General features: G+C 40.5%; 1 protein-coding gene across 20 annotated transcripts in view; it reads right to left on the minus strand.

Annotated features, from left to right (window-relative positions):
- LOC127367758 (focal adhesion kinase 1) overlaps positions 1-22149 on the minus strand; it is a 58920-nt gene that overhangs the window by 3757 nt on the left and 33014 nt on the right. For 8 of the 20 annotated variants that reach the window (XM_051407873.1, XM_051407872.1, XM_051407869.1 and 5 more), the window contains 12 exons: positions 21592-21692; positions 21346-21435; positions 20968-21172; positions 14387-14498; positions 12178-13056; positions 8616-8693; positions 8273-8461; positions 7425-7550; positions 4638-4700; positions 2722-2761; positions 1825-1928; positions 75-230 (listed from right to left, as the gene is read on the minus strand). In XM_051407873.1, coding sequence (XP_051263833.1) covers positions 75-230; positions 1825-1928; positions 2722-2761; positions 4638-4700; positions 7425-7550; positions 8273-8461; positions 8616-8693; positions 12178-13056; positions 14387-14498; positions 20968-21172; positions 21346-21435; positions 21592-21692 — 2143 coding nt within the window. The remainder of the gene's footprint in view (positions 1-74; positions 231-1824; positions 1929-2721; positions 2762-4637; positions 4701-7424; positions 7551-8272; positions 8462-8615; positions 8694-12177; positions 13057-14386; positions 14499-20967; positions 21173-21345; positions 21436-21591; positions 21693-22149) is intronic. The other 12 variants (XM_051407879.1, XM_051407877.1, XM_051407880.1 and 9 more) reach the window with 6 other exon arrangements.

Genomic DNA, 22149 nt, shown 5'->3' on the forward strand with positions numbered 1-22149 from the left:
AAAAACTGAGAACAGAAACAGATTAATTAAAAGCTACTGAGGAGTGAAATAAATGTGTTGAGTGCCTCGGTTACCTTGACCATGGGAACATATTCCTCTGGAGGAGCCGGCTGAATCTTGCTCGACATCTCGATCACAGCTTTGACCAATCCTGTCACATTTTCATACACCTTGTCATTGGAGCGGTCCAGGTTGGCGGTGGGGGGCGGGCTTATCTCTTGGGGCTGCAGCTGTTGCAGGGGAGCACAAGGAGCAATGAATGACACTGAATGAACAAAGGACCAACAGGTGTGCGTGGAGAACGGGGCGGTGAGAATGATACACAGAAAATAAGGTGAGACAATGCTGATGAAACATATGAGCCTAATACTTGTTGACGATACAAATCCTAAATGATTACAGAGAAGAAGAAGAGAGGTCACAACTGCTGAGCATCCCTTACAAAGAACATACAGGTTAATGAATAAGTGAATGACTGATCGAATATGAGCAAGTTATTGACATCTATGACAAAACAAAAAACAAAAACAAAACAAAAAATGATACATGTAGGTCTCTATTCTGGCATCTAGGTGGCAGTAATACACTGGTGCAAGCTGATATAAATCAATTCAGGCCTGAAACTGACACAGAGGAGCTCACACCTTAGAAATGGATTTATCATGAATGGATCTTCTGGTACATCCCACAGGATATTTCTCAAATTAGTCTGACTCTTTTCTGTCTATCCTTTCATCATCCTCTCTCTCCTCCTCTCTGCATCTGACCCCACTTGACCCTTAATTATCTGTACACTTTCTCTTGCATTCTCTAAATTTCTGCTACTAAATTGTCTTTTTAGCACTCCAAATGTTTTTCTTCATATTTTTATCTTTGTCTGTCAAAACACTGGAGCCCTGAACCTTGTACTGCAGGCAGAATGTGCTTGGCAAAGAAAATGCTAAAAGGAAGTCAAACTGAGTTTGTATTGTCATGTCAAAAATCTAAAATCTGCATCAAAAAGGGAAAAGACATATGACACCCTCTATCATTAAAATGAGGAAAAAAGTAAGAAACCTTACAGAGCAACAGAGGAGGGACGCCTCTTCAATTTATCACATTTATATTGCACTTAATCCATCCTCTGATCATATTCAGAAGATAAAGATAAAGCTTCTGGCCTAAGATCTAATTATTTTTCACCATAGCCTAGAAAGCTGAATGATTTTTAGTAAGTAAACTAATTCTGAAGAATTTCCAGTGCGATAGAGGGTTAAATACTGTCAGCACAAACACAGCTATGTAGATCTGGATGTTAGTTTAGAGGAAAAAAGAAACCTGACTGGTATCAACACAACAAAGGGAACTCCGTGATGAAATAAATGTGTTTATATGTTTATATGATAACACTGCAGATGATTTGATTTGAGAAATCAAAAAACTGATGGAAGAGCGGAACAAATGAATCTAGGTGTGATCAACTAGCAGACAAGACGCACAGTAAACACACACAGACAGTGTGCTGCTTACCCGCCAGGGCTAGGGGTCAACAGTAAGGCAGAGTGCAGGAGGAGGAGGAGGAGGAAGAGAAGGAGGGAGAGGAGGGGAGGGAGAGAGGGAGCAGCCAAAGGAAAAGAAGAAAATATTAACGCTCTAAGTATTAAGAAACATGCAACCTGTATATCTGCTAAATGTGTCCTTGTCAGTTCATATGGGTATTGGTTATTTCTGCAAGTGTTCTTTTTTAACAGTGTGTCTCTGTATTTTTGTTTTGGATTTGTGTGTGTTACTGTATTTCGGTGTGTGTGTGTGTGTGTGTGTGTGTGTGTGTGTGTGTGTGTGTACCTTGACTCCATCGTTGTAACTGTCTCCAGTATTTAGACAGGCCAGACTGCCCACTTGGCTCTGGGCCCCGGGTCGAGGGGGTTTCTTTGGGGGAGCTGCATGCTCTGCAGGGAACAACATATAAAAGTGAAAACATATTTCTCCTCACGGTTTTACAGTCTCCTAAAAGTTTACGTTCATCAGCAGCTCTTGCAGAGGGACCAAAGTACCCCAGCAACTGACAGTGTAGGACTGCAGCTAAAGGTTATTTTCATTAGCGATTAATCATTTAGTCTATTGAACTGTCTGTCCAACAGTTGAAAACCAGAAAATCTCACATTTGAGAAGCTCAGACTAAAAATATTTCGACATTTTTGCTTGATTAAACATCTGAAACAAATAATCCATTATTAAAATATTGGCAATTAATTATCTCTAGATTGACTAATGAACTAATTGTTTCAGCTCTACGTGACAATAAACAACTGAATGATGAAAACGGTTTTGAATTAACTGAAGAAAATACAGTCCCTTGTAGAAAAACATATAAATTGCCCTTTAAAATCTCACCCTGCTTACAGGGTGGGTGCAGTCACGCTCAGAGGACACAACATATTGAGCTCGACATGCTGTCTGAGTCCATATAAACAGAGGTTGGTTTGCTCGCTAGCCGGCCAACAGGCTGTACAGTTCACAGTCAGATTTGTCATATTGTGACAACAGACTGTACTCTGCAAGCAGACACTGACACACACAGATCGAGTCTCTATCTGCTGGTAGTGGGAGATACATCCTGTATATGGAGCTACACAGAGCTATGTAACGGTATATGTGTGAACTACATACTTTAGGAGATTAGGAGACAGAAAGAGAAGAGAGAATAAAACAATAGTGGTTGTTTGCAGGCCTGTCTATTACCTGGTTTGCCAACGGGCTGGTATATGTGCTGGTTTCCTGTCTGCACAAACAAACACAACAAGAAAACATTGGGTTAGCAAATGCTTAGTCACACACATAATCAGAAGCTTTGCAGGAAATTAGAACTGCATAGGCAAAAACCACCAGCTGGTTCTGAAACATTTAGGGAATCCAGTTTAATTTTCTTGTCACACGACATGGCGTCTCAATTTGTTCTTGTAAAACACAGAGAGTTCACAGTCATCTCCAGTCCAGGAGCCGTTTCTGTTTTCAGTGGTGTGTGGTCTAGCACTGTGTTACTTATGTTAACAAAAATATTCTGTCTGGCTGCACAGGGAAAACAAAAAAAGAGTTTCCTTTGTTAGTGCGTCCCTTTCAAAACCAGAAAAAATCCTGCAGCATGTTTGTATGATTTGATGGTTGTGAGCATAAATTGATGCCACAAAACTCTCTAGGGGTGTCAGGCATGTTACATAATTTACTTTGTTGTATTATTACTGAATCTTTGTTGTTTTCTCTGGGTGAGAAAACAGTACAGAGGGCTTCCAACGCCTCTGTGCCATCAGAGTGTTGTGGTCTGACAACCACAAACACCCCAAAATACCCTATACTACAGAATTTTACACACTCACACTCACACACACACACACACACACACACACACACACACACACACACACACAGAAGGGAGATTTTCCCACCACAAACCACAGCCATTCAAATGGGAGGAGCAGGACAAGGAGAGAGATGAATTACAGAGACAGAAATATCTGGCCCAGGGCAACTTCAGACTGCTACAACAACTTAGTTCTTCTGGCATCAAGAACACAACAGACATCAACATACAACTCTGTGTTGAGCTCTCGAGATTCCAATTGGGATAAAGTTACACAAAAGTTCTGATCAACAACATATTTTAGTTTCAGCAGAAGAAACTTAATCATAGAGAGGCCTCAAGAAAAACACAACAACCCCAGTTTCTAGTCTATAAAAAAAAAGAACATTACAGGAAGGCAAAAGTGATAAAGTTACCTTTCAATACTACCTGTGTTAAAATATATTAGAGGTTTCAACAGTATATAATCATCATTATGTTGAAAATGTGCAGCTGTCAATGTGGAAATCATTTCAGAATTACACCAAAGGGCTCAATTTAAAAAATGACGTGGTTTGCTCTCTCTTTCACAAATGTGAAAGCCGAGAAATGATGTCTCCTTAAGAATAGGTATCTTAAGATATTATAGCCTGTCTGCACATATTCATGTGACTAGGGCTGCAGCTAATGACTATTTTCATCATAAGTAAATCTGCTGATTCATTTCTCTGTTAAACAATCGTTTGGGCTCTAAAATGTCACAAGATGTTGATTGAAATACCCAAAACCCAAGGTGTAGCTTCAAATTGCTTGTTTTGTCTAATGGACAGAGCACAGTAAACTACAGACTACCAGCATGCAGCGCTACTACTTGCAACACCGGGGAGAGAAATGAATAAAGACGACTACTTGCTTTCTTGCAACAGTGTTCTATTAATAACTGGAGATGTTGTGGGAATCCATTGACCCCTCATTGCTGACCCCACCCACCCCCACAGGTCACTTCCTGTCTCTGGATCAATCCCCTCAGCTCTAATCAAAACAAACAAGCGCTGCAGCCAATTGCAGTGAGTCTAACCAGAATGTGGACTTCCGTCAACATCTGTCTTTATCAGACAACCTCCTCTCTTAAAAACAGTTCAGAAAATAACTTCCCTGTTTTTATGCGCTAGGAGTGGCAAATGGTTATGATATTTGAGGTGAAGACATGTGAAGTGTCATTGTCCTGCTGCACTGACACACACTGACAGCTAACAGTGAGATGGATGGAGACAGAAAACAGCTATTGATTAAAAGAAAATAAAACATAACAGTAACTTACCGGTGGTTGGAGTCCACCTTCTTCTCTGTCCAGACTCCCTCTAGAACTTCTAGAGTCTGGTTTCTAAACACACACAAGTAAACATAAAAATGATATCTCCATACATCAACAATAATTAAAGTTGATACTAAGTTACTTCAATTTGCTGCCAATTAGAGATTCAGAGACAAATGTTCTGCGTTTACAGTATAATTATGTGATTGTTTTTCCAATAAACAGCAAGCCAAATTGCTTTTTTTGTTTCTTACTTTAAAGCAGTATTGGATTTTGATTCCTGGAACATCCTCTGAGACAAATATCCTTTTATGGCATGCCATCAGATCTGCAGTGTATCCCGTGCTGTTGTTAGATTGGTGTGTAATATGGTACAAACTCGGTCACTTCAAACCAATAGATTTAGTGATTTTCTTAAGATTTTTGGATTGAAATGAACATATTTTACAAAGTGATCTGTCTAAGGTGAAAGTGAAGAGATTCCAATTCTCTAAATCCAAGTTTATTCTTAAATTTTGCAATGATTTATGCGAATGACGAAATGAATGAGTGAATCTCACACTAAAAAACTCACTAAAGGTATGCATCCAAACACAGTTCCCCGGCCCGAGACTTCAAATAAAAACAAGAACACGCTGTACAGAATCCAAAAGTGCAGGACTTGTCCTCCTACACACAAACTTCTTCAAATTTTTCAGATTGACATTTGATCCCCAAATCGTCACCCGCAAACAAAGCCGAAATAAAACCACACACAAACACCTCTACCCACACAACTAACCAGCCACTTTCGCTCACACCCATCCCTGCCTACCAGTTTTCCAAGACAGGACTTGAAGACCAGCATTGCCATTGAGTTCATCAAAGTTGCTTGAACTGTTTGTGTCCGAGTTGCTTGAGGTGTTGTGTCTGTGATGCTATCTGGTTCTGATCTTATTGTATCTCTCACTATAGCTCTGGTCTGCCTCTATGACTGAGAGTTTCCCTGTCTGTCTGTCTGTCTGTCCACTAGCCCGTATCCTCGTCTGTGGCAGTAGTTTCATCAAGACAAGAATTCAGATGCAACTCCAGTTTCCTGCCTCCAGCACACTTATATCTGACTCTGACGCACGGAGAGAGGGAAGGAGAAGAGGAGGAGGAGATAGGAGGAGGAGGAGGAGAAGGAGGGATGGAGCATTCTGCCAACGAGCCGTCAGTATGCGAGCATGTCTACCCTTCTTTCCCAAACCATTCTTCCTTTCTCCACCTCCTTTTCTCCCCCCTCTCTCTTGCCCCTCCCTGAAGTGACAGTGTTATAAAAACCAGCCAGCCTACAACACACACACACACACACACACACACACACACACACACACACACACACACACACACAGCTTTTCAGTAATCTTGTGTGTTGTCAGTAAGCGGTTGTGGGTCAAAGACAGACTGTTGACTGGGCTGTCAGATTCTCTAAGCCTATCATTAGCCTGGAATTCACACAGGCCACACCTGCCTACAAACTCACAAACACATGCACACACACACGTACAATAAAATTCTTGAGCAAAAACCCCAAACAGCTCCTTCAATCAGTGTTCACAGAAATATGCGTCCTACATGAAACGTTCCTCCTCCTCTCCCCCTGTATTTATGTCAGAGGGTCTCTCGATCAGAGGTAACATTTCTCACACCAGATAGCAAAAAAACAATGTGTTTTATTATCTTCGTGTGTGTGTTTCTACTAGAATAGGAGATCAGTCATAATTAATTTACTGTTCACCAGAGAGATGGTAATGAATTTCTGTAGGGAGGGAGCAGTTAATTCCCAAATAGAAACTAAGGAACAGGAAGAAGAAGAAGAAGAAAAGTTCTTGAAAATTGTGTATTTTCCCCAGAGAATCAGTGACTGAGCCACAAAAAGGCATTTTTTGAGGTACTTTGATCAAACAAAAGACCATAAAACTCCAAATTCCAATACATATTCTCACCTGGTTCTTAGCTGATTGCAGAAAAGCTTTCTTTTAGTTTCACTCATCACTGAAGGTTCTTAGCACGATCACCATAAAAGTCACTCTTAAATAAGGTGAGGTGTCAATATCTGAACCTGGGCTCCAAATAGCAACTGTTTCCCTTAAAATATTATTGCTTCATAATCACTGCAGCTGAGGACGAATATCAGCATTGCTGCAATCGGAATTCTTATCCTAATAAGGACTTTGGTGATTTGTAATCTATTTAGCATACACATCTTTCCATTAGAATATTGTTTTACATGTATTAAATCTATCGATATGCTCCTTGAAAAGGAAATGAGGAATTTCAGAGAGTCCATTAACAAATTTAGAAAAACAACAGCATGCATGACAGAACTAAAAAAGAAAAACACCTCACCAACACAACTGACAAGTCAAAGATGGCAACTAAGCAATAAAGCTGCATTACAGGTAACAATAACACACTGTACCATGCACAACATCACACAAAAAAGGGACTCAGGGGTCTTAAAAGTGCAGCTGTTTCTCTATATTTTGCTTTTCTCCTGTGAAATGTTCTTGGTTATACAGATATATACATACACACTCTATTGTCTTGTAATGCTGCATTAATATTTCAGCAAACATTTGTTTATTTCTCCCTGAAATACAAATAGATTGTATTTGCTGTGTATATTTATGGCTAAAATACAGTAGCAATATCAAGCAGTTCAGAGAGTACAGTGTATCAAAGTAAATCTACTGTTATGTCCTTGTTTATTATATTATTGTGTATTAACTGTGTCTGTGAGTGTGTTTCCCAATGTGTGCTGTGTGTTACCAGCAGCCTTTCCTCCTGCTCCAGCCACCTCTGGTCCTCCTCCATCTGCTGTTGTTGTATCATCAGCTGTTCCTCCATTAACAGGCACTGCTGGCCTACACACTGCTGCATGTCTACTGCCCTGTCCTACACACACACACACACACACACACACACACACACACACACACACACACACACACACACACACACACACACACACACACACACACACACACACACACACACACACACACACACACACACACACACACACACACACACCACACACACCACACACAAATACAAACATGCAACAAAAGACAGAACAACAAGCATAGCAACAGACATGCACACCAACACAGGGACACACACAGAGTCACAGTTGAAGACAAACATGCACACACACAAACAGGACAGACACATACACCAGACTGATGAGAGGCTGAACTAGGAAAAAAAGGGTGTCAATGGACTGTTGATTTCTACAATTTAAATATTTGGATTATTCATTAAATGTGTGGACTGCACTCGTTATGCAGGTGGTACTTTTTCCACTGATCAGTCTCTTAAGGTTGCCAGGCAACAAATGCAATTCTCACTGGTGGTTTTGTCTTAAAGTCCAAAACGAGCAAAATATATTTCCAGAAAGTAAAACAGATCTCAAAAATATTCAACCACTCAGAGTTGGACTTGCATATTCATGATTTTGAAACAGTGAACTCTTGAAAGTTACCTTTTCATTGTTTTGAGTGTGACTGAACAAAGCCGCTGTGCCCGTTACATACTGACAGCATCTGTTTGTATGTATTTTAGTTGATAGTCAATGACTGACCAAAGTGTGTGTGAGTGTAAAACTGGTCTCCTACCTCCATCGCAGAGCCCCACAGTGCCATGTCGTGTCCATGTGGCTGGGGAAGGTGCTGGGCATGCGAGTGTGTGTGGACGTGGTGGCGGGGGTGGGTGTGCGCGTGGTGTGTGTCCAGCATCGCAGCCTGTGGGGGGTAGAGGGCGCTGGGCACCGAGGGGAGGGTGTGAGGGCCGGGATACCCTGCCATCTGACCCACGGAGGGAGAGCAGAGAGAGAGAAAGACACACTGTTAGTCTTTTATAAGTTCTTGTTTGAGTAATACCTTTACATCTTAACTTATGCTGCATTTATTTATGTTTTTATCTTTATTATTTCTGGAATGGATTTTGCCCATTGCGTACCTGGTAGTGTCCAGGATGCTGGGAACTGGGGTAAAAACCTTCACTGGAGCGAGGACTGGGATAGCCTGGTCTACTAGGCTACAGACAGAGAGCGGGAGAGAGCGAGAGAGAGGGAGGTGAAGAGAGGAATAGAAGTTGAAAAATAGAAATAGAGAGGGGGGGAAATAAAAAATACAGTTACAATGCTTGTTCATCTTTTTCCCCAAACTAAATGTTAGAAAACAGGGCACTGGATCATTCAGACAATCAACACACAAACCTAGGAGCTGTTTGTGTGGCTGGGTTAGCTGTCAATCAAAACAGGGAACACCCACTGGGCTGCAGCAAGCTGTTAGTTGAAGTGGCACTAACTACTGTCCCTGTGTTACGAGCATCAACACCCATGGATTACCGATATGAACTATGTAATAGTCGGGGACGATCGACCAGTAGAATCTCTGGTTAGATGTTATGCAGGTGTGTATAAAGTGTTATGGTTGAACGTTCACCAAAGACCTCTCTTTAAAGCACTGGCTTTTTCTGATGAAGGATGTACTGCCCCTGAAAAGGTTGGAGGAAGGAAGTGCGGTGCAAAATATTTTTGATCTGCATAACAAAGTGAGTTTCTCGTGAGAAATAAGAATTTTTAATCCAAGCTGCTGAATGCGGCTGGCTAAAGGACGATAATTTAGTAGTGGAGAGTGAGTCTGCTACCCGTCTCTGTTCTTTTCTGTTCCTTTGCTGGGCACCAGTAGCTAAAAACAGAAGCCCTTGGTGAACCCACAGCCTTGTTTCTTCTCTTGGTTTCTGGTGATTTGTTGAGATGAAGCTGCTGAAAGTTGATGAATAGTTTCCCATCTTAGAATGACTGGAGACATTTTTCTTAATGATTTAAAGTTCTCTAAGACAAAGCTCATTTCTAGCACAACAGTGTTGTAACCTCTACCTTCCACAGCCTCTCATAGTAGCTTTCTCTGGACCACACCTCCGACAGCAAGACAGACACAAAGGCACACACAGGGAGGGAAACAGACAGCAAAGAAAGACAGAGAGGGATGGAGGGAGGGAGACAAGTAAACAAAAAAAAAAGGATAAAAAGTAGGATGGGAGGAAGGGAGGACAGAGAGAAGCAGACAAGACAAAGAAACTGAGGACGAGACAAACAGGAGCTTAAAAACTCTGAGATGAGCAGACAGAGAGGGAAACGTACAGCATGTTGTGAACATGCTCATACATGGACGACACAAGGTTCCTTAACAAGAACCAAATGATCTCTTCACAGATTCACAGCCCTGTGGTAGCCGGAGGTTTCCCTGAGAATACCCAGCTTAAAAATAGAAAGATAAACAAAGCGACAACAGACAGACAGACAGACAGACAGACTGGAGGTTAATGAGACAGGATAGTTACATGTAGCAGGGTGAGACAGAAATTGTTTTTTACATGGCAGAGACAATAAGCTGAAGCAGTTCTGACACTTGTGCCACCTGCAGGCCACGAGCATAACAGCGGCACTTTTTGAATAGCTCCTTTTGGGGTCCCCCCTAGTGGTCAATCTACATCCTGTTAAAAATAAATGTGCAAATACATGGCGAGAGTCTGCTTTCAGGTGGTGTTTTGCATCAGATAAAAATGCAAGGCTATGTGTTGTTTACAAAAAAATCTCAAGCTACAGGTATGTGGGAATAATTGCTTTTGGGTTATGACAGAAACCATTTTGAAATATGAAATATATGAGCTTAAACTTTTAAAACAATTCATACATTTTGACAATTCACCTCTATTTGACGTTAACTTTTCATTACCTTTTTTACATTTAAGCAGATTGTGTTATTTATGAAAATGCAGCCACTTCAGAACAACACACAGTAACTGGGGTTCATTTTAAAACCCCTGTTAGTTGCATATAGAGCCATGACATTACTCAATGAAGAATTCTAGGAATGTTGAGTAGCACAGTGTAATTAAAATGTTCTTTTTTACTTGTATTACTCTGGGGCATGAATCATTGACTCCCACGAGGACATATCTGACACCATAAGGGTCACAGTGCAGTGAAAACAAGCTCCGTATCAGGAATGTCTCACAGAGACTAATAACTGGGCTGAATTCTGGCTGTTGCAAGGATTTAACTTCCAGCTGAGGGCGGCCAAACAGACTCTTGTCTTAGACAGCGTGACTATATTTCTGTCAGGTTTCAATCACTGATTTCTCACTGGTGCCATAAGTAGAAGGGTGATGTTTCTAACTAAACGTTCATTTCAAAAACAGGGTCACCTACCATAATAAGCTCATGTGTAGTAATACTGGCTATCACCCTACTGCTAGGGGTCAAGGTGACCAGCTCTGTATAAACAGGCTTCAGTAGAAACAGACCTTTTAGCTAGCTCTTTATGTATTTATAGTAACTGTCTCAATCCTAGGCTTTACACATTCTTATAAGCTTCAGTGATATATTATGCAACATATCAATGTGACAGAATTTAGTACACAGTGCAGACGCATAACATTAAATTGAATATGATGCAGTAGTTGAAGCTCTTTTCTATTGGACATGGCCGAGACCCGGACATGGAAAGTGGAAAGGTTGTTGCATTATATAGCAGCATTAGTTCTGAAAAAGGCTTTAAGCATCCGTTTTAAACTCAAGCCACTTCATTCAAATTCCAGTATAATTTAAAAGCTGAGCACAATTTTTTGAATTTGACAATTCTCTGAATATTTACTTTTTCTGCTTTTCCATGATATACTGTATTTAACTTCCACGTGTGTTAGATGGGTCAAACTGTTTGGATTTTGGATTTATGACAGACATCCTGAACAGGCTAGAAATAGGGTGCAATAATCCGAGGACACATCAACAAACACATATAACTGCATTCGATCACGACAGAGGACATTTAACAGCATGTCCAACACAGATGAAGCATGCCAACAGGCAAAGCATAAACATGCTGATTTACAGTCACTGGTGTTTGCAAACACTGCATCAAAAATCACTGCAAAGATCAGAGTTTAATCTGACATGATATCAAAGTCATAACATCAAAAAATGTTGCAACATTGTTTTCTGAGCTAGTCAGAAAACAGAATTTCAGTCCTGGAAATAAACGTTTGGAAATGTTTGGAAACATTTAGAGAGATTTATGTCTGCGCTGATTGTTTGTGCTTGTATCACTGGTTCGAAGTGGGCAAGGCTAAATCAAAATGTGATGACACTTGTTGTGTCATTTGCTTATGTTGCCAGGCCATGGTTAATCAAATCTCATCAAACCAAAGCCACACAGTCTTGATGAAACAGATTAGTTTGGCTTCTGAGAGTTAAACTCTTAATAAATAATACCCAAGGGTATTTTTTTCTAAAAGTTTTAAAATTTATCAGGAGGCTTTAAGAAAATAATCAACCCTAAAATACTAAAATATAAATCTTAAATGTAAATCTTTGAATGTAGAATTTCCCTTTTAAATCTGCTAGGACATTTATCAAAAGGGCTACGAATTGCAACTTTTTTTGACAGAGACAGACAGCTTTGTTTTTGTAATCAAAAACGGTATTAGTGCCGTTTAATATTACACCACCTGCCTTCAAGGGTCTGGACATGGGTCTTTCAGCGCAGGTGGTAGGAAAAGGTGTAGTTAGGCTTGTCATTCGACTGGGTGGATGGTGGTTAGTGGAAGACTGAGTATGCGCGGAGGATACTGGGAGGGCTCTCTCTGTGTGTGGAAGAGTGAGGGGGGGAGGGTAGACCAGCGGGGGCCTCCCACATGACTGCACAGCAGGGTGTTGGTGCTGGGGGTCAGAGTCAGGTTGTAGAGGGGTACTGGGATTAGTTTGGCAGCCAGTGTGAAAGCTGGGCAACAGCAGGGTTTTAAGATTAGAATTTGACTTGGGCTGGATTTTCTGGAGGCTGTGGGGACAAACATTTGACATGCTGCGGGGCAGAGAGTGAAGGTTAGGGCTGGATTGGGAAAGCAGAGGGGAGAAGTGCCAGGGATGGGAGTGTGTGTTGTTTGACTTTGGCTGGGATGAACAGAGCAGGTGGCCGTTAGTAGGGGGATTTTTCTTGTAGGGGCAGATGCCATTGGAAAGGCAGTCTGAGCTGGTGTGAGGTGGAGAATAGAAGTTAGCACGAGACAAGCTGGGATGAGCGTTGGATTCCAGATCCAACTTTGTGTTGTGCTGAGAGAAAGATTGATTGTAGTGAGTGGTGACATGAAGAGAAGGTGACTGAGGCTGAGGATTGGGAGAAGAGGAAAAGTTATGGGGAAATTGCAGAGATGATGAGTAGAGTGGAGGAGTGGGTAGGTAAGAAGAGGTGCAAGGAGACGAAGGATGAGGGTTTCCAAGGCAGAGGGAAAGCTGTGAGGCAAAGCGCTGGTTTTGATGGCAATGGTGGTGAGGAGAAGGAGCAGACAGACAATCCAGACTGAAGGTGGGCTGCAGGGAGGGGCGACGGCTCGGCTGCAAACAGAAAGACAGAGGCAGAGGAGGGAGAAATGGAAATAAAGAAGGTATCATAGGAGACAGAGACATGTAGTCGACAGGTGAGACAGACAGGGATGAAATGAAGTGCAGACAAAAATGTGCATGACTGTGACCAAAGCCAAACAAACATTTTGATTCCTTTTGTCGTCAATTAAATAAAACAATTGCGCCATCCACTAATACCTGCAACCAAATTTAGATTAGTGAAAGGACAACTGCATCACTGAAGGCTTAAAAAAAAACAGTACATTACTGCTGAAGACATATGGCTTTAGTTGTAACCAGAAGACGCAGTTAACAGATGCTAACAGCAGGGGCCTGGGGGCAGTAAGTGAGGGTGAAGCAGCCAGCAGCTGTGGCAACAAGCTGTGAGGTGAGATGGTACTAGTGGAAGTGGGAGTGGGGGCGGGGTTTATGAACATGCAAACAGAATATTTTAAGTAATGTCATATTTGTAAAAGCTAATTATTCAAGAAATTCACCTTGTTTACACGGTTGAAGGAAGCAAGGTTTATGACTTAACTGTTCTAACCACACGTCTTGTTCCAGTTTTTGATAATTTTCCATTGCATGCGTAAGAGTTTCTTCTTGCATATGCATGTTACACATACCAAGTAAGTCTCCTTTGTTCTAATCTATGAGACTGTAATATCAACCTTAACCCGTCTACCACAGGGTGATCATCATACTGACATATCATAAGACGCCTGCACACAGACTGAAAAAAGAAGCTGCTTTTCAAATGCAAAAAATCTATTTATGCAAAGGCTGACAAAATGTGCAAAGATGTGACATAAAATTTCACATGGTCAATGGTCTTATGACCTAAAAGATTTATTTTCTTGTCACGTTTTGACATCTTTTGGACAACAGCCTTTTCTTTTAGTGCGAGGGCATATTTTCTTATGATATGGGACTTGGCTCAATCCCATTCACATTTGTTTTTCCTGACCTTAATCATCATAGTGAGAAACCCCCATATGACAACTGACTTCAGCAATAATTTCAATAGGCATGTCACCAGGGTCCTGCGGAAACCTTGAATGCTTAAAGAGTCAAACTTGTACAAACAGAGGAAACTTGTACAAACAGAGGAAACATTAAATCAAATGAATCAATAAGTCATTAACTGCAAACGAAAGCATATCAGAGAGGCTGCAATCCCTAACTATAAAGAGTGCATGGGATTTGCAATGATCAGGGTGTTTCACTACAAACAGCACAAACACAACCAATGCTCTTTATTACTACACCTGTTGCACTCGTACAAACATACACAAACATGTGTGGTGTAGTAGTGCCTTACTTTTGGTGGTGCTTCATCAGACCCACCCGAGTCCCAGGAAACAGTGACCTGTCTCCTCATCTCCATCCTGTTCCTCTCTTTCTGCTGGAGCTTCTCCTCCTCTAATATAGTGCTGGAAAAAAACAAGATGATGTAACATAAAGAGGGTGCTGTTATCTTTATTTGTTTCTGTCACCTCATTACATTCAGCACTGGAAAGAAGCAAAAAGAAAGGTAATAGGTGGTAAATAAGTACTTGGGGTAATACAGAATAGTATATCATATTCCAATATCATCTATGTAACCACCTCTAGCACAAATGGACAAATGAACATATGGCATTCAACACTTTATACTTAGCTTAGTTGTTATAATAAACAGTATTGTAGTATAGCAATTCCTGGAACGCTTTTAGGCCAGGTGAGCAATGGCAAGATGAGAGTGATGCCTGTCCTACCCTGATATTAGAGCATAGCCTACAGTGTGGCTAGTTTTGAAAAACATCCCTAAATAAATGTCAAGAAAGTCATGAGAAACTAATGAAGTATGCTAATACATACACGCTTGTAAACTCATACAAACAGATGCTCCTACACATAAATACACACATCACAGGGATTTTTTAATCTCTTGCTGGAGATACAAAGACTTACTGTCAACCGCATAAGGACACACACACACACACACACACACACACACACACACACACACACACACACACACACACACACACACACACACACACACACACACACACACACACACACACACACACACACACTTCTTCACGCTGTTTGTACGTCAAAACACAAACTCAGTCATGAGAAAAACAAATTCCATTTTGTTATGAAATGTCTTATTGTTCAGTCTCCTCCCAGCACTACAGTTCATCCCAGAATGCTCAAATAACTTCCAATAATATTCAGTGAGCCAATACAGTAATACAATAATAAAGACTATTCAAGCCGGTGTCAAAGGTTCTGACTTTAGATGTTTGGAAACCAAAATCGGAATATCTCTCTTGCCTTGCAGCATTTCAACATTATGTCTTAAAAAAGACAAAATAATGTTTCAACTTTTACCCTTCACTGTATACTCATACTAACTACTGATACCATCTCTTTGCTGTGTCAGGCAAAACAAAGCAGTAAATCTTTGGGTAATATTGCTTAAGAACAAATTGACTTGGAGGCTAAGCAATGTCCCACGCCCCAAACCCAACATTTTTATGTCTAATGCAGCCAAACATACCACTCTGAATTTACTTGCTAAAATTATCCTTACTGACCTGCTCCCTGGGAAAACTGCTGCTAAACCAAACCCAGATTCCCAGAGGACGGAGCTGCTAGAGTGGATGGTTCCACGAAACTGAATGTTTGAACAGTCCAACACATAACACTCTCCACACACTCCTGCTACCCTCCTCTCCTCAACGAGGGTAAGAGCTATTTCTAGTAACATCATTACCCTCCTGTTCTGTTGTCTCCTGCCGTGTGTGTGACTGTGAGTGTAACTGTGAGCGTGTGTGAGTGTGTGAGTGTGTGTGTGTGTGTGTGTGTGTGTGTGTGTGTGTGTGTGTCTGTGAGTGTGAGTGTGAGTGTGAGTGAGAGAGAGAGAGAGAGAGAGAGAGAGAGAGAGAGAGAGAGAGAGAGAGAGAGAGACAGAGTTCTTGCACCTGTCGAAGTCAGTCTCCTATCAGATCTCGTCCTTGTTTTCCATCACATTTATACGACAATATGGGTACTGAAATAACAGTTTCATCACACTTATTGTGTGATGTGTTATTATTATGTTAATATAAATATACATTGTCTGGATGAAGACTGTACACTAATAGCAGATCCAATACTTTATTTTGTTTACTTTACTCAGCCTGACAGTGATGACTTACAGATTATATTGTGGATATTACTTTATTTATTCTTATTCTTACAGTTTAGCAACATGTTTCACTTTTATTTATTTTTTATTATTTAATTCTTTAGTTTCTTTGTCAGCTAGACAAATTCTTTCTTCCTCTAGTCTGCAGGAAAAGATTTTGTCTTTGTGCTGCATTGAATTATTCCTATGGGTTGATCCAAATGTAACTGGCCCTAAATAAATCTTCCGACCTTGCATCACGGTTCAACATAAATGACATCATGTATGAATACGTGCGATGACGATACCATCGGCACCTGGCAACATCAACACTGACTGTCTCTTCCCCCACCTACACCACATCACCACCTGGGAAAACAAGGCCTGTTAAGTTTATTTACTCAGGCTTGGCTGACTGCACAATCTTGGACTATTCAGCAACGCCCTGCTTTATTCGCAAGAATTTCTCACCTGTACAACCATCACTGATGGAAACTGAGCTTTGGGTATCTGGGAATTTGGTTCTCCATCACTTACATATAAAACGCTTTATGAAAGGAATCTTTTTGGAGCCAGTATGGACAGGAGGAACAACCACAATGAGTAATAACCTTTGTTATGTGACTATTGATTTAAGACAGACTTTGATCAAATGTGATCTTGTCCTATAAGTGGGACATGCAAAGAAGCAAAATTCTTCCAGAGGATCAGTGGAGGAGAGTCAAACAACCACCTATGAATTATGTTTAAGAGGAACACAAAATGGCTGCTTGAAACCAGCTTTGAACCCATAGGTACTGTATGCAGCACACTCAAACACACATACACATAAACAGAGGAGAAGTGATGTAAAAGGAATATAAACTATTCACTCTATCAAAGGCTGATAACACAACTTTTAGAAAGCCTGAAGAGAAAATACTTTACCTTAAGAACAGCCAATCCAATAGCACCGGATTATATCCAGTCAAGCTCTTCTAGGAGAATAACGTATCCACTACAAAGCTGGTGGGCCAGTGGCACTGATACACTTCTGAAGGTCAAAAACTACAAAAGATCCCAGCAACGCTAAAAGGGTAAAACCTACTACTCCTGGCAGGATGACTCAAATTTGTCGTACTGCAGCTAAACAAAACCCTGCTAGACTACAAGCTACAGTCCTTCACCGCAAATAGACTTCACTATCAGCATAATATCATCTGAGAGTTAGGAGCCTTGGTCCGCTAGCTTTAACCAGGAGTCTACAACGCTGCAGTACTTCTGCTTGCATTTTCCCTTCCTTCTTTCATTTCTCTCTCTCTCTGTTCTTTGGCTGTAGCTCCTGGCAGCTGCCCACTGTGTAAACACACACACACTCATGTTGGTCTGCCGTCTAGGAAAACTATAGTAGCTGAGAGCTGCATATTTGGCAGGAGAGACCTATAATTGATATTATGATATAAAAGTCGGCCAGACCGAAAGTAAACCAAATTGTAAAACCTTATATGGCATGACTTTCCCCTATTAATAGACAGTGACCACAGTTAACGTGGTCAATATTGACTTGGTTTCCAAGACACTGGAGGCATATCAAGGGTTCCTTCATGTCAACTTATCATAGTCAATTAAAATAAATGTTTTTAATTCAGTTGGATTAGCACGCCGATGCAGTTCACACATACTTTTCCACACTGGGTTTTCCGCCCATTAAAACATACAACCACAAACATACTGTACATGTGTCACACTAATGAGCGGACCTCCATGATGTGGGGGCCAGTATTCGCTTGGAGCCAAAATAAGAGAGTGAGATCAGGAGGACACGATGAAAAGGTGAAAGAGGTCAGGAGGAGAGGATGAAAAAAAAAGAGTGGAGTTTGAAAAGGAGGAAAAGAGAGTGTACGAGTAGTAGAATTAGGAGAGGAGAGGAGAGGAAATTGGAAGTGTAATGGTGGTGGAATTTAAGGTGTGAGTCATGCTGGTTTTTAAGCAAACTCATAAAACCACAGGAGTTAAATGTGCACTCTTATTTTCCTGTTTCTGTGTGTTTGAAAGAGAGCAAGACAGCCAGAATGTGCATGTTGAAGGAAAACAATGATGGCATCTTGCCGTGCTGCTGAAACTTTTTGCGAGTAGAAAATGTTTGTAAAAAAATATGGAAATTACATAAATGATATCTAGTTTTCTCCATAAGAAATATCATCTCATTTGAACTCATCATAATATCCTGTGAGAAATCACTAGAAACTGTGCTAATCTGTAATCTGTAAGTAACTGCACTCACTCACATGCAGTAAGTGCAGCACTTTGTCTAGACTAAACGACTGACAGGAGTTTTTACAAATTAAAACAAAGCAACTCATGGCCAGTTCTGTGTAAAAATGAGACTGTTGAGTTGTACTTTTACAGCAGCTGTCTAAAACTCTAATACTCTAGTTTTTTTCATTACCACCAGCACTACTCATGTTATTACAGTCTATCCTGCCATCAGATGCAATACTGAAACATCACGTTGAAAAAACTACAGGTCTGTTCATGTCAGCATGATTATGAATTGTTGAGTCATGGTGGCTGGGAAATGCTCCACTTCTGACGTATCATATCACTCATAGGGGGGACAGAAAGTTTCAATGAACCTTGATGTAAAATAAATATTGCTTATTCTCTTCTGTCTTCCAGAAATTTCAAATATTACTCTACTTACTTTATTTGTCAAAAGGAGTGTGTTAGATTTAACCCATTAATGTATCTCTGTCCTGTTCTGTTAGACAAAGCAGGGGAAAAAAAGGATTTATCAAGCATTATCATGTATGAACATCTTAAAAAGCTACATTTATTTTGTTGGTGTGCTTGTTTTTGTGCATGTGTGCTGGGACAAACTTGGTGATGTCATATTGGCTGTTAGGGTCCTATGATTAGCATTAATTATAATCACATACTGTAACCCTACACTGGCAGGCCTAAATCAGGTTTATGGAGTCAATGTCTTTCTTTACTTGCTTAGGGATATAACCTTGTTCTTCCTCTCCTCTTGGCACCTGATGATGACTGAAACAATGTTCTTGGGTTTTAAATTAAAGGTTTTGTTTAGGTTTTGCTCGAGCGGCTTGTCTTCAGAATGCAACTCTCAGCACCTTTGATAGAACAGTTCACAAATGATTAATTGCCTTTCCCAGATATTAGAGTGACATTTTATGACTCGTAAATAGGTTGAACCCTTCCTGTGTAAATGGGGAATATCATAGTGCTGATTTACTCTGGGGCTGACTCAGAGTTTTTAAATTGCATACAGTGTTGTCTAGCCCTGCCTTATCTGATCACAACATGCCCGGGATATTGTTTCTTGATAGATAAGGTCTCTCTCTTGCAAATCTGTCTCCAGGCTAGTAACAAGGCAATGATGTATCATTTAACAAGAAGACAAGGCGTGACCAAGATATCTCATATAATCTATCGCTTTCATCATCGCGTCTCTGTTGCCATGCCAACCATAAACTCATCAGCCCAAACAGGATGTGAAGCACAGTCTGTCAAGTATTTGGACAGTTTTGTTTTGGCTCTGTACTCTTGAACATTGAATCTGAAAAGAAACAATCGCTATGAGGTGTTAAAGTGCTGACTTTCATGTTAAATCTGGTGTTGAACCAATTGTGACTGCACTGTATATGACACTGCGGCAGAGAAGGTATGGCCAAAATGTAATACTTCACATCATTATATTGGAATATATATCGTTATCCCTAGAATTGATTTTGGAGTGACATTAATACAGTGTATATGGAATATAACCTCTCAACAGGCATAGGTTTTGCACAGGAAATTATTTCTCAACTGCCTCTATGGTAGTTATTAAAAATGAAAAATTAATGTAGTATTTTAAACTGGGTAAAATCAGAACAGACAAAAAGCAAGATATTAAAATGATCCATTCTGCCAACTCAATGAAAGTAAGACATCTAAATGTGACCTCAGCAGGATAAAATCCCTGCCTATCCACCTGTATTTGACCAGCTTGACCAGTCCATCTCTCCCTAATGGTTCATTTTGATCTGGTGTTTAACCCGCAGCACAAAGAGAAAGACAATTTTTTTTTTTGCTTCATTTTAAATATAATAATATTTGCTGTATTAATCTTGGCTGCAAACAGAACAAGAACGGAGCAGACAGAGGGTGACACCTGCTGTTAGAAAGGTGTAAGGAAACGCTGTCTGGAAAAAGTATTTTACTGTGGCACATTCCTTTATCAAAACTACTACTGGGAAAACAGTAGAATAACATACAAACATCACAACTAGTATAGATGGGCTGTGTTATGGGAGTGATTTATTGGGAGGCTGTCTAGGAAAAAAACATTCATTTTTCCACTTTTAAATGAAATGTAATAAATGTACCATTGGATTGGACTGATATGGAGTCATATCATTATTTGAGCTTCTTTTACTCAATATTATATTATTAAACACCCAAAGCGTACAATAAAGGACAAAAAAATGCCAGGTGCAAAGGGGCAGATACGAAGAGATCTTAACTTCTAACAGTCTTCTTCAGCTGAAGTAAAGCATATACAAAAATGATAATTTAATATTATCACAACAATTCAGAGCTAGAGCATAGGTGGTCCCTCCTGTCCACATGTCAAAGTGTCCTTGAGTAAGACACTGAACCCCAAATGGCCCACACACACACGCACGCGCACACACGTGCACGCGCACACGCACACGCACGCACACGCACACACACACAAACCACACTCCTTTAAGTACCTCAGTTGTGTTTTGAGTTCAGTGAAGCGTGGCCTCTTGCTGGGATCATACGACCAACACTTTGTCATCAAGCTGTAGAGAGTAGGAGGGCACTGAGGGGGCATAGCCAGTCGCTCGCCGTTCTCTATCCTGCCAATGACGTCATTGTTCTTCACACCCTGGAAAGGCTTGATGCCGAACATTAGGATCTCCCACATACAGACGCCTAGGGCAAGACAGAAAAACACTCAAATCACTATGAAACAGCCACTTATTGGCTTTTAAATGCTGCAGAGGCAGAGAGTAAAGAGTAAAACGGAAGCAGACTACAGCACAAAACATCAGGACAAAACTGACATAGAAATTAAGACAGGAAAGAAAACACAGACTTAAACTTACCAAACATCCAGACGTCACTGGCTGTGGTAAATCTTCTAAAGTTGATGGATTCTGGAGCCATCCATTTAATGGGGAGTTTTCCTTTTGATGCTGAAAAACAGAAACCAGGAGAACTGTGTTGGACTCAGTTTATGTCAGTCCTATAAATAATAATGGTGTTTTCCTCCATGTGTTATGACGGACCAAAGTTAAAAGGAGATGTGCATTTAGGGGAACACTGTGCGTGTATAGATGTGTTATATTTACCTTTGTAATAAGAGCTATCTTCCATGTATCGTGATAAACCAAAGTCCCCCAGCTTTACACAGTCGACTGTAGACACCAACACATTCCGTGCTGCGATGTCCCTGAGGAGAAAACAAACCCAAACATTTTGTTTATAGAGAGCTTTTCATGGTACTCGGACACTTCACATAAGTTAAAATACATAGGTTAAAAGGCCATAGATTAAGTGCAGTTTTGAAAAGATGGATAAGACAAACCAGAATGGGAGGAAGTCTTAGACACTTTTATTTATTTAGTTAATCTACTTAACTGGACGCTTGGCACATGAGCTAATTATTTACATCCATCATGTGTCTTTTGGGAAAACAGTGTGATAAGATGGTTATGATCTTTTTTCTCCTATATCACTTCCACTGTAATGTTTCCAGTAGGCAGCAAAAGTGGGCTGTGGTTTATAGAAAATATGTACTTTCCATAAAATAATATTCTTTCACATCCGACTGCCCCAGATCATTATACATGATTATTTGGAAACAATGATAATGTGGTAAATCAATCCACTATTTCAAACGTAATGTT

The sequence above is a fragment of the Dicentrarchus labrax genome, unplaced genomic scaffold, assembly GCF_905237075.1.
Source record: "Dicentrarchus labrax unplaced genomic scaffold, dlabrax2021, whole genome shotgun sequence".
Taxonomy (NCBI): domain Eukaryota; kingdom Metazoa; phylum Chordata; class Actinopteri; family Moronidae; genus Dicentrarchus; species Dicentrarchus labrax.